The 11,407-nt window shown below is 48.0% G+C and overlaps 1 protein-coding gene across 1 annotated transcript in view; it reads right to left on the bottom strand.

Moving 5' to 3' along the window:
* Positions 1-3,878, bottom strand: part of LOC104628572 (synaptotagmin-like protein 2) — a 24,055-nt gene extending 20,177 nt beyond the window's left edge. Inside the window, exons 1-2 of the mRNA XM_010297204.1 lie at positions 3,778-3,878; positions 1,213-1,364 (exon numbers count right to left, since the gene is read on the bottom strand). Coding sequence (XP_010295506.1) covers positions 1,213-1,364; positions 3,778-3,878 — 253 coding nt within the window. The remainder of the gene's footprint in view (positions 1-1,212; positions 1,365-3,777) is intronic.
* Positions 3,879-11,407: the final 7,529 nt, after the last annotated feature.

Genomic DNA, 11,407 nt, shown 5'->3' with positions numbered 1-11,407 from the left:
AGGAATGGGCAGCTGGGCCTAGGAAAGAGCGCTGAACTAACTGCTGGGGATGACCTTTGAGTTTTGGACAGATGGAATATAACCCTTTGTCTAACAGTAGCCTTTACCGCAAAAGAACAGGGCCCAGTTATAGGGTCCTTATATGAGGGACAGTGGTAGACTTTGCTTAGAGCTGTCTATCAGGGCTATGGTTTTCCGAGAGCAGCATCAGCCAGTAACTCACCAGCCATCTCTGAGTATCTGCGATTACCCACCCTGACAGATAATCAAGGAGGTTGTGTGAGACTGGGCTGCAGTCCCACAGTCCTGCTGCGGCGCCGGTTGGCCTCTCTTCATCTTGTGGACTGGATGTGAATCATCCTCAGTTCTGCTTTGCACAAATGTTCAGCACGAAGTGCCAGCTCCAGGCTGGTTACATTTGGACTCAAAAACACAGTCCTGCTTGTTTCACACGGGGCTCATCTCTTCTCTTCTGTGCCCTGAGCTGACAAATCTGATTTGATCTGGTTTACATACCGCCAGGAGAGATCATCAGCACGTCAAACAACACGCAGTACATCTGCTTTGAATTAGCACATGGTCCCAGCCTTAATGTCACAGCAGCCTGGGGACCATTCACACTTGGCCCCAAAGCCCTTTTTACTTTGAAAACCACATTGTGCCTTGAAATTATTCTGATGAAAAAAGCTAGGCCTGGACCCTCTCAAGTGGGCAAATATTTGCCAGGAGAAGAGAGGGATCCCCTCCCTTTGCAGAGATGTGACTGACCCCGCCACCCCAGCAGCCTGCGAGAGCAGCCGGCTGTCTGTTTTTGTCAGACCAATCTAGGAATTGGGGGGGGGTGTTTGACCCACACATACCAGTTTGATGCCAGAAATTGCCCGATTTTTTGCTTCTATGACAAGAAATGATACCAGTGACCTCTGACAAACAGCCATTTTGGAAGAAAGAAGCTGAAGTGGGGAAAAGGCACTTAACTGCGTGTAGCTGGTGAACAGCTTTTGCCTTGGTCCTCTGCCACACTGTAACTTTTTCTTTGGGCCCTAATTTTGATATCAGGTATTTTTTTCTAGTACTGAAAGCTTAGCTGAAAATCCCCTTATCCCAACACAAAGGCTGGTCCCCAAAAGGCTCCCAGTACAGGGAGAATACTTGACCACTTTCTTTTGGTCCATCAATTTCTTTTCTTAAGATGCACACTTACATACTTACTTTCTAGTTTGCCCTTTTTCCTTCTAATCGATGCCCGAAGTAGATCCGGCCCCTCTAAATCTTCCTGAAACCGTTTTGCCTTCACTTCTGAAAACCATTCACCTGTCACAAACTTCTTCTTCTTTTCATCCTTGATGGAGCCTTGTATTCGCCTGAAAGTCAATGAGAACATTATACACCAGAGATCTTCAAGGTTTTGACTTTCCCTGAGTTACCTTCATAGCAATTGTCTGTATGGTTCACCTATCTGGTACTACGAAGGATCCAGAGATTATACTTGGCAATCACAAGGACCAAACCAGCATTAAGACAAAAGCTGATTTATTCTTTATCTGAAATGGGAGCAGCACCTTGTAAACACGGGCTATCACCTCTTCCAAATTTTAGAAATCAAAATCAGAGTCACCTGGCAGGGAGATTTTGTCCATTTGCTTTGCAGCGCTGAGCGTTTGGGAAAGGATGGGGCTGTTTGCAGGTCTTGCACTTCGTTTTATTTGTCTATTAATCTCTTTATAAGCAGCAAAGCCTTTTGGATCAAATGTGATGCAAACCATGGAAATATATCATGTTTTTTAGGGGAGCAACCTGTCCCTGCAGCATTCTCCCCGGACGCTGCTCCTCTCCCTGCTCCTCCTGCCATGCTGATTTTGGCACTCAAACAGTTAGCTCTCCTTCCTGAGCACAGCTTCTCCTACTGCAACTCACTCGGGCACACCCAGGGCTGGTTTTTGGCACCTAAACCTGTCAGTGCTCTGTTTGCTAGCCTGTACTTTTAACCCTCCTGCAGTTATTTTATTTTTACACCAGCTTGCTGATGTAGCTGCCTTGCAGCTGGCACTGCCTCCCACAGCTCACCACAATTCAGGGTCCCGGTGAGACCTGAGAGGCCAGAGGAAACTCCCACTCAATCCTTTTTGGGGGCAAAACCTCAGATAACCATGGATCCTTGAAGGGTCACATTTGGCTGCCTAACGGCCAGTGTGCCAGAAGGGAGCAGGTACGGGAAAGCGGGATCAAGCCTCCGCAGGCAGCGCTGGGGTGCCCAGCAGGACTGCCAGCCAGGGAGCTGCACAGCTCCCGTTGAGGTCAGGGCTACATCTGCCCCCGTGAGGGTCTCAAGGTGCTGGGACAGAGGAGATGTAGGAACATATTTTAATCTTGTTGATGCCAGATCAGTTTAATGGCATTGACTTCATGGCAGGCAGGTTGTGTTGGAGCCAAACATGTCCATACTTGCACCAAAGCTCTTACTGCATATAGCCATACTGACGGCAAGGGGCACCTGGCACCACCCCAGGTGGGATCTAACTCACTTCGCTCCCAAATCAAAGCCTTTTGTGCAACAGCTTGCAAAGAGACCTGAAACAAAACTGAAATAATCCACTCTTTTTCCCAAACCTCCATTGCAGAGGAGAAATTTTACTGCCTTTCAGGAAAAAGAAAAAAAGAAAAAAAGAAAAAAAGAAAAAAGAAAAAAGAAAAAAGAAAAAAAGAAAAAAAGAAAAAAAGAAAAAAAGAAAAAAAGAAAAAAAGAAAAAAGAAAAAAAGAAAAAAGAAAAAAAAAGAGAAAACCTTTTTGAAACCTTGTTTCAATTCAGGACAGATACAAGAGCATGCAGACACATAGACCCTAAGCCCAAACTCCTTGCGTGCCACCACCAGTTCTGTCTCCACAGCTCGCAGCCCCAAGCAGAGGCCAGGGCACACAGGCTCCCCGGAGCCTGCTGCAAAGCTACCCACTCCCCCTTGGAGCCTTGAGCGTCCCTCCTACATGGGGCTTACTCTTTTTTGGCTCAACAGCAAGTCGAAGACTCACATCCTTAGCAGGGGTAAACTGGCTACTCATTTCTTGCTGGGGAGAGTTTGGTGCCAGCTTCCTGAGCCCGGGGCATACTGTCAACCCAGATGGTCTAATGGCTGGCATTTAAAAAGTGACAGCAGCAACAAGCAATCCCGGTCAGCCAGACCTGAGCTCCAGGATGGCCAGTGGCAAGTAAGCTGAACTGAGAGCGATTCCTGGCTCTGCATTAGCTCCCTGCAAACCTTTGGCAGATCGTGTAGCCTCTCACTGCCCCTCTCTGCCTGCGCAGTGGATGCTGCATACATGCATACCCACCTCAAAGAGCACTGGAGGGACACAAAGCAGAGATGGGGATGGAAAGTCTCATTTAAAAACACTCTGCGAAATTTCTGTGCTACTGAGTGAGGAAAACAAGGTAGTAGCTACTCCCCTGCTCAGATCTCTGACACCGAGAAATCAGCATCTTCCTCCCCAGAGCAGGAAAGGGATGATTTCCCATGGAGTCTCTGAGGGCTGCAGATTAACTTAAAAGGAGAGTCCAGCCCTGCAAACCTGCAGAGGGAGGACAGCAGCGACAGCAGGACATCTGAGAAAGCAGGAGGTGCAACGAAAAGATCTGTCAGGATCTGAGCTCAAAGGGACAGCACTGCCGCAGCCTACATCTCTCCTTGTGCACACACACACACACACTCACACCCCTCTCTAAAAGTAAAAAAATCTCCCCGAGGAAGCTCACATCCTGCTGTTACCGCACACTCTCTCACCTGATGCGATCCCCATCCTTCTTCTTCAGCTCTGCATCTCTCTGCAGAACCTTCATCAGCTTCTCGTACTCCTCCTCGGTCAGGAAGCTCAAGTCCAACATTTTCCCTGCAATCTTCTTCAGTTCTTCAAACAGCTGAAGCAATGACACACCAGGAGCTAATCCAGCCCAGACTGCCGCAATGCCATGGGCAGCCCTGTGCAGCCTGCCCCGGTGCGCTGAGCAAGACGCGGCTGGAGAAAAAGGACTTCACAACAGCACAGCTTGGCTGGAAGTTGTGTTAGCACCTGGACTTGCGCTTCCAGGCTCTTTGCTGGCACGTTTCTCTGCGCTGCATGCCTTCCCCTGCCAGGAAAATTCTCTCAGCAAAATTATGCTCCTTTGCTTTTCTTCAGGCACAGTCGCAGCAATTTGGAAGCCAACATCAATCAAACAGGCAAGCACGGGAAGGAGAGAGCTTGCCACCCGCCTTAGCTGCCTCAGCAGGCACGAAAGCTCGTCTCACCACCAGCAACCCCAGCACCTCTGGCATGCGCTTTCTTCCGCAGGAAAGTCTGCCTCCATGGAGTTCAAGCATCCCTGCAAAGAAATAACACAGAGATGCCTTTTTTGATAAGTGCGACATATGGTAACCGAATGTGTACATTGGAGGTTTGTATTTGTTCTTCAGCACAAGTTCCAAAACAAGCTGCCCTACTTTCCTCCCTGTCCTACAGCTCCTCACGTGGTACTAACCTAACCAAGACAATATTTTATTTTAGCCGCTTCCCTACTAACAGGTAAACAGTTGACTCAGCATGCTACAAGCAAAATATGCATATAAATTACCAAATTGCTTGCTTGCTTTTTACCTCCATTCTTCTTTTCCTCACTTTTTTCTATCCTAAAGGAGACCAAGGAAAAGCAGCCGACCTTTGCAAAGCAATTGGAAAATGACGGAACAGCAACCTGCAAGCGTTATTGCTGCATGTTATGCTATAAAATACCAGAGGCTGCTTATTTTCTAATATGTGTGCATTTTGCTTTATGTTGCAGTGATATTTGCGATTCAAACAGTACAGGTGCAGATCACTTAGTGTTTCAACAGACACTGAAAATGGTCAGAGGCTGCAGGGCGTGGAGAAAGAGTAAATCATGCGTTGCTTTGCTACTTCATTCCTTTTCCTCTCTCTTGGCCAACTTGAGGGCAGTAAGGCACACCTCTGAAGGAGCAGAAGTTCTGCTCATGTCCATATAGGCATTTTCTGGCTCACCAGATGGGCTTTTTCCACCGTTTCCAAGCCCGTCAGCTGACTGTGGGTTTCATCATACTTGGCTTTTTCTCCCAAAGCCACAGCCTTGGGAGTCGGGTCATTAAAAATTAATAAATCCTAGCTTTCACAGCAAACATGATCTGAAGGTCATCGGGTCCATCCCCTAACCTCAGGGCTTGTATCACCCCTAGTTTCTGTCTGTCTAATCCACCCCTTTGAGGATGGCAGCCGCAGCCCTCCCGGGCCACCTATTTCAGTGCTTAGCTGACTGTCAGCAACCAACTGCTTCCTATTGCCTGCCCCAGATCTCCCTGGTGGATGTCAGCCCGTCCTATCCGCCACGGGGTGCTCCCTTTGCAGCCATCCTCACAGGATTTTACACTTCAGCCTCCACATTAACCAACCCCGGCTCCTTCAGGTTCCTCAGCGCTCGGGTTTTCATCACTTTTGTCACTCTTCTTTGGACTGTCTCCACGTGGTGCACCTCTTCCTTCAACTGGCATATCCAAAGTCGAGCACAAGTGTTTCAGCTGCGCTTTGCTCATTTGACAGCATTTCACCGATTTACATTATTTTATGGATGATACATTCCCAAATGTTCACCTTTTTCATAACGGTGTAACAACATGTTAGAAGACAGAATAGGTATCTGACCTTAAAGCTTACAAAGAATTACCTCAGAACACCGCATAAAAAGGCTCGTAGAAGGAATGAGCATTGTCATAAAAACTCTAATTATTTGGAAAAAATGTTTGGAGGGAAGGGAACAACATTTCATATTTCTTTGAGGCAAGTAAGGCTGTGCTTGTCACACTACAATTACAGCGTTTATCATCTGAGAAACTATCAATACCACTCTAAATAGTTAAAACAGAAGCAGTAATAAAAAGCCCTGATGAATTTCTACTGCTTAAACCTATGTTTCATCCAGCTTGGCATGGCTCTTCCACGCTTGGTTCCAATGATCTACTCTCTCTGGCTGTCAGGCACAATCCTACTTCTACAAAGACATTTACAGAAATTTCTGGGACAGATTTTATTTTTAAAGAAGTATCTAGGGACACAGTTTTCACAGTATTTGCTTCTCTAGAATTTTTATTTATTTTTAACAAACCCATGACATGTGGGCTGAAAGCACTTCAGGAAACATTGTCAGCAAAATACTTATTCATCAGTATGGTAGCCAACTAGAAAAAGAATAAAAGCTACTTCTTTGTAAATAGCCTTTTTTTCCCTGAGAACGTTTTATCTGACTGGGGTAGTTACATTAGAAGGAAAAGGTTAACAGAAACCAAACAGCCAACTCCTTCTTTTGTTTTAAATAGTTAAAAATCAAACCACTTAATGCAGTCGCTGTGGGAAAGCGAGCTGCTCCAGGAGACCGCTCCACCTGGAGGTTTTACTGGCAGTCTCAGGAGCTGCAAAGCTGTCAACCCAGACCTGCAGGAGTAAACAAGGCTGGGAAATTCTGTCTATAGGTGCCATGGCCACGGGGCTGTCCCCAGTGTGACTTGAGCCACTGCCGCCTCTGATGGGTGCGCCATGCTGCCGTGTCTTGGACACTGCGGAGGCTTGAAGCGGGTCTCCCCGCCATTAACCACCCGGGTACACGGCGGTAAGGGGGAGCGTGTTATTGTTTGCTTGGGTTTGCAAGCACAATAGATGAGGGATAAAAATCCACTGACATGTACGGTATGTTATCAGGCAGGGACACTGTGCTGTACCTAACCACCATCCGCTCCCCCAGATTGCTTAATCCTAGAGCTCAGGCTTTACGCTCCTTAAGCAGCACCACGCAGCTTCCATTTGCTTTGTTAGATGGCACACAAACCTCTCCCCTCTCAAAGCCTTGTTAATGAACAGCTCGAAATCCACAGGGATGATTCCGTACAAACACCTAAATCGACAGATCCGTAAGAAAGTCAGGACCCCCGTGGGTCTCTCAGACAGGGCCACTTTCTGTGCGTCCTGCCCAGCCCTCGCCTCACCACCTCTGCAAGCAGCAGGGAAGGGAAACACAAAAGCCTTGCAAGTTCGTAGGGCAGTGATGGGAGTCACCGGGCAGCGCTGGGGCAGATTTTACCCTAGAGTAGGACTTCTTAAGTGCAGGCACTGAAGTTTTGGACAAACTGTGACAAGCAAAAAGAAAGTTGTATTCTCCTTCCCTGCTGCGGGTAGGAGACCCGTCCCAGGTCAGGACTGCTCTCTGGCGACAGGAGCAAGATGGAGAGTCATGAAAGAGCAAATCGTTTGTGTCCAGATTAGCAGCGTCTGCTTAAAGACCGGCGCACACCATGCAGAGCAAACAGGCTGCTCTCCGGTGCTGCACCACCACGATGGCCCAGTGCAGGAGGAGCAGCCCCGCTGCGTCCTGCCGCTTGTCACAGTAGGCAGACGGGCAACATGGGTTATCACAGCTACAGGAAAGACCACAAACCCGAGCAGAGGAGCAGACTGGATGTTCAGAAGACTTTCTTCCCTCTAACTGCTTTTCCGAGGAAGACATCAGCACAAAGAGATCAACTCGCAAGCCCAGCTGTGTTGACAAATGCCGGGTGCGCAGGGGGTGTGGAGACAAGCAGAAGTGCGATCGATCATGTGGCATAACTGGCTGCATCTCTTACTGTGATAGCTTTTGATTTCTTGCGGCTGCCACTCCAAGAAGAAGCAAATGCTCTGGTCACCGGTTAAGATCTGTGACGGTGTGCTAAGCCGCTGTGCAGCTTGTCAAACCCAGAGCCCGAGCACGGGCAGAGGAGCGAGGTCTGTTCTGTTAAAACATGACACTGGGGTGCGCGCATCTTATCTCCCAACAGATTTTCAGCGTCCAGTTTAAAAATACAGGAAAGGCCACACACGGCTAGACTGGGGGTCCCTGTAACTCACTAGTTTACCTTCAAGAAGGGCTGAAGCATGGGGCTACAGGCGAGTACAGCGAGCCGTCCTGCGCTCCAGCTTCCTGCAAGGTACAGGGCAGGGACTCTCCAGAACAGGAGGAATGTCTCTGCATTTTCACAGATTTTTCTAATTACCTTCTGAACTCACATTAATTTTAAGCATTTGTAGTACCCTCAAAGCCTCACAGTCCCATGGCCTCATTATGCTTTAAATGCGAAAGTATCTGCCCTCGTTTTGTTTTGACCCGCCACTTGCTTGCTTCGTTTGATATACCCAGGCATTTTATTAGAAAACCCAGTAAGGATTATTCTGCATTCACCTACTCCATGTCGGTCATTTTGCAAACCTGTGTCACAGCCACGGTTTCTCTTCCAGAGGAAAGAAGTTCGTTGTTTGCTCATTCCAGGTGTTACTCGGGGAACTTCGATCATTCCTCACACCCTTCTCTGCCCCCCATCTAGCTTACTACAGAACCGCTTAGCAGTGTTTAGGTGCAAAAAGGCTTTTCCCAATAGCTGCAACCACTGGTATCTTCACTTGCGAGACTGGTTTTGCAGTGCCAGGAGCGGTGGTGTAAGCCGTGCCCGGCTACAGCTCCGCAGCCAGGAGGGAGACAGGCAGTGCCAGGCTTCAAAGGGGCACAGCTAATGGCTCTGCCACCCCTTGGAGGGAGGAGAGCTCTGATCACCAGCAGAAAAGCTAAGGAGGATACTAATAAAAGGGATAAACCTTCCCACTGTCAGCTGCTTGGACTATGCACCAGCAAAGAGCAGTGCCACGCGGGAAGAACAGCAGTCCCACATGTTTCGGAGCTGGCAGCCAGGAAAAAGCCAGGTGCTGAGAGTGGATCCAGGGAGACTCCCCTTTATAGCAGCCAAGACATGGAAATTTGTGACCTGTCCAAAACCGTCCCTTTCCCCCTTCAGCAAAGCATCAAGCAGCGGTGTAACATGTGTTCCCCTTGCACCAACCCAATATCCAACCCCGAAAAGTGAAGGGGCAAATAAACACCAACCTTTTTCAGCAGAGTGCAACATCCTCTCGCAGGGAGCATACCTGCGTCGGGGCACACCGAGTGAAAGCGCGTTCGGGCAGCCCGCAGCCTGGACAATGCTCATTTCTTCATTCCTCAGCGCTCTGCAGCGCGTCCCCACACGTGTGATCAAAACTAACTGAATTACCTGTGCCGACGGTCCTGCCTCCTCTCAGTCAGAGTCTCCTGGCCACGCAGGTCATGGGCACGCAGCTGCGCCCTCAAGGAAAAACTTGAGAAGGTGTAGTTCTGGAGCACTTTCCAAAATAAATAGTTTGACTAATCCCATGAAGGGTTTCTGCAGCAGTAAGAGCTATTTATGAAAGGAGGTATGTTACAGACCTCTTGCCTCAATTAATATATCCTCTCTCTCGCAGTTTTTTCTTTTTATTACAGTGGAGAAGGGTGTTGTTTTGGGAGCTTTTTTTAAATAACTCTCCTTCATTTTATCAAGTGAAAATTAAGTGCTTTCTTAGCCTAGCAGGCATGAAACGTCTCCCCTTTTGGAAAGGCAGATGCCGAAGGGACTGCTGTCACCTTTGTGCTGCATTTTCATTTTATTTCTGGGAGGTTTAACTCAGCTCCAGCTCAAAACAGAACTATGTTAATGCTCTTCATAACTAACCTGAGCACAAACTGCTTAGATGCACAGTACCAGCTCAGTGCTCTTGCTGTCGTCTTCCTACAGACATGAACTATCTATAGACCATCTCTAAGACACTCTAGTCTCGGTTCTGATTTCTCAGCATGCACCTTTCCTTGCCAATGCTGCACGTCTTCCTCAGCGCTTGGATGTGCACAGATTAATAATATACACCACAGGCCAAGCAGATTTCGTTGACTAGAGGATGAATTTAGGAACTTTAACCTGCCAATTTGGTAGTCAGGACCCACTAATGATGACAGTATTTAACACTCCAATTTCATCACCTAGGTCAGCGTAGGAATATCCAGACCCGCCTCACCCTTTAACACCTGGAGCTGCACATAGGTCCATGTAATAAAGATATGAAAACATCTCTACTCAAACCATAACAAAACCCGGAACAGATAATACTGATCTCACCAGGCTATTCATAGCCAGATGAAAATAGCAGCAAGCTGGAAAGGCTGCTTGCCTCTGTCCATACCTCTTTATCACATATCCTTTCACAATGTAAGGAAATAACCTCCTTTTGCTTTACAATGTGTGGACACTTCCCAATACCCTTATTAGCCAAGACAGCTCTTGTAGGGCAGGTCAAAACCGAGAGTAGCATTGTATTAAGAATGATGGATGCGGTCCTGGCACCCACAGTCATACTGCAGTTCCTAACATACGCTGTAGTTAACAGTACCAGAAAGACTTAGTGCCAAAACTGCCATACCTGTACAGAGTCTGTGATCAGCCTTGTGCCTCTCCCTGTCTCATGCTGGAGAATCCAGCCCCACTCTTCCTCCCACCTGACTTCTTCTGTTGTCAGTACCATGAAATACGCAGAGGTATTGCCATCGCTGTTTTACAGGCGAAACACTGTCAGCCATTATAATGCTCACAGGCATAATACTATGACATTTACAAACTATAGGATGGTCTTGCTTTTTGGGAGGGATGGACTGAAAATCAGCATGAAATCTCCTGTCCATGGCGGCTGGAGAGTGTCTCCCTGCGCTGAGTCCGGTGCTGTGGATGCAGCCAGAAAGGGTGCGGTGCAACCCCGGTTCCTACCCAGCGCAGGAGCCTGCCGTTGGCTGCAGCCGGCACCAGCCGCACGAGAGGAACGGCAGTCCTGGGATGGGAAGCCATGAGCCAACGGGGCTGCCGTGGCAGAAGGGAGCCAGATGTGTGAGCTTAAATCTGTGGCAGCTCGACTGATGTCAGTGCTCCCTTTTACACACGGACAAGCCCTCAAGGTGCAATAATACAGGCAGGAATGGTGTTGCACAAGCCTAAAAACATCGCTCTTAAAGTATCAGATTGCTGCATAACAGCGAGTGCAGCCAGTGTATAACCTTCACACTGAAATTCAGGTGCTCCTAAGGCAGCCGAGGGCTGTCCCGCTGAAAAGGCACACGACTGAACAGCAGACATCCTCACCCGGGTATATCCTGCCTGTGGCCGCAGTCACTCCGCTAACCCTCTTTCTCCCTCTCTGACTTCACATCTGCCCACTCACTGTCATGAAATAAATATATAAAATACCTGCCTTCTAGTTAGCCATTGTGAAGTGAAGCTCCACAGCATCTTGACAGCTCTTCCAAAGTGCATCATTTTCTCTTAATCTGCAATATGCCACTTGTAGCTATGAACTGTCCACTAAAAATGCTGTGGCTGCACTGTCTGCAATTATATTTTGTCTGACTTGTCCCAGTGAAAGGAGAGAAGAGAGGTCTAGTGTTCCTACCCAAAAAACTCCTAAGTAACTAACTTTAACTAAGTCATAAGAATTGGCCACTCTTTAACATAA

This window comes from Phaethon lepturus, unplaced genomic scaffold, assembly GCF_000687285.1.
Source record: "Phaethon lepturus isolate BGI_N335 unplaced genomic scaffold, ASM68728v1 scaffold13671, whole genome shotgun sequence".
Taxonomy (NCBI): Eukaryota; Metazoa; Chordata; class Aves; order Phaethontiformes; family Phaethontidae; genus Phaethon; species Phaethon lepturus.
The sequence above is the reverse complement of the archived record's forward strand: the minus strand, read 5'-3'. Positions and strand labels throughout refer to the sequence as shown.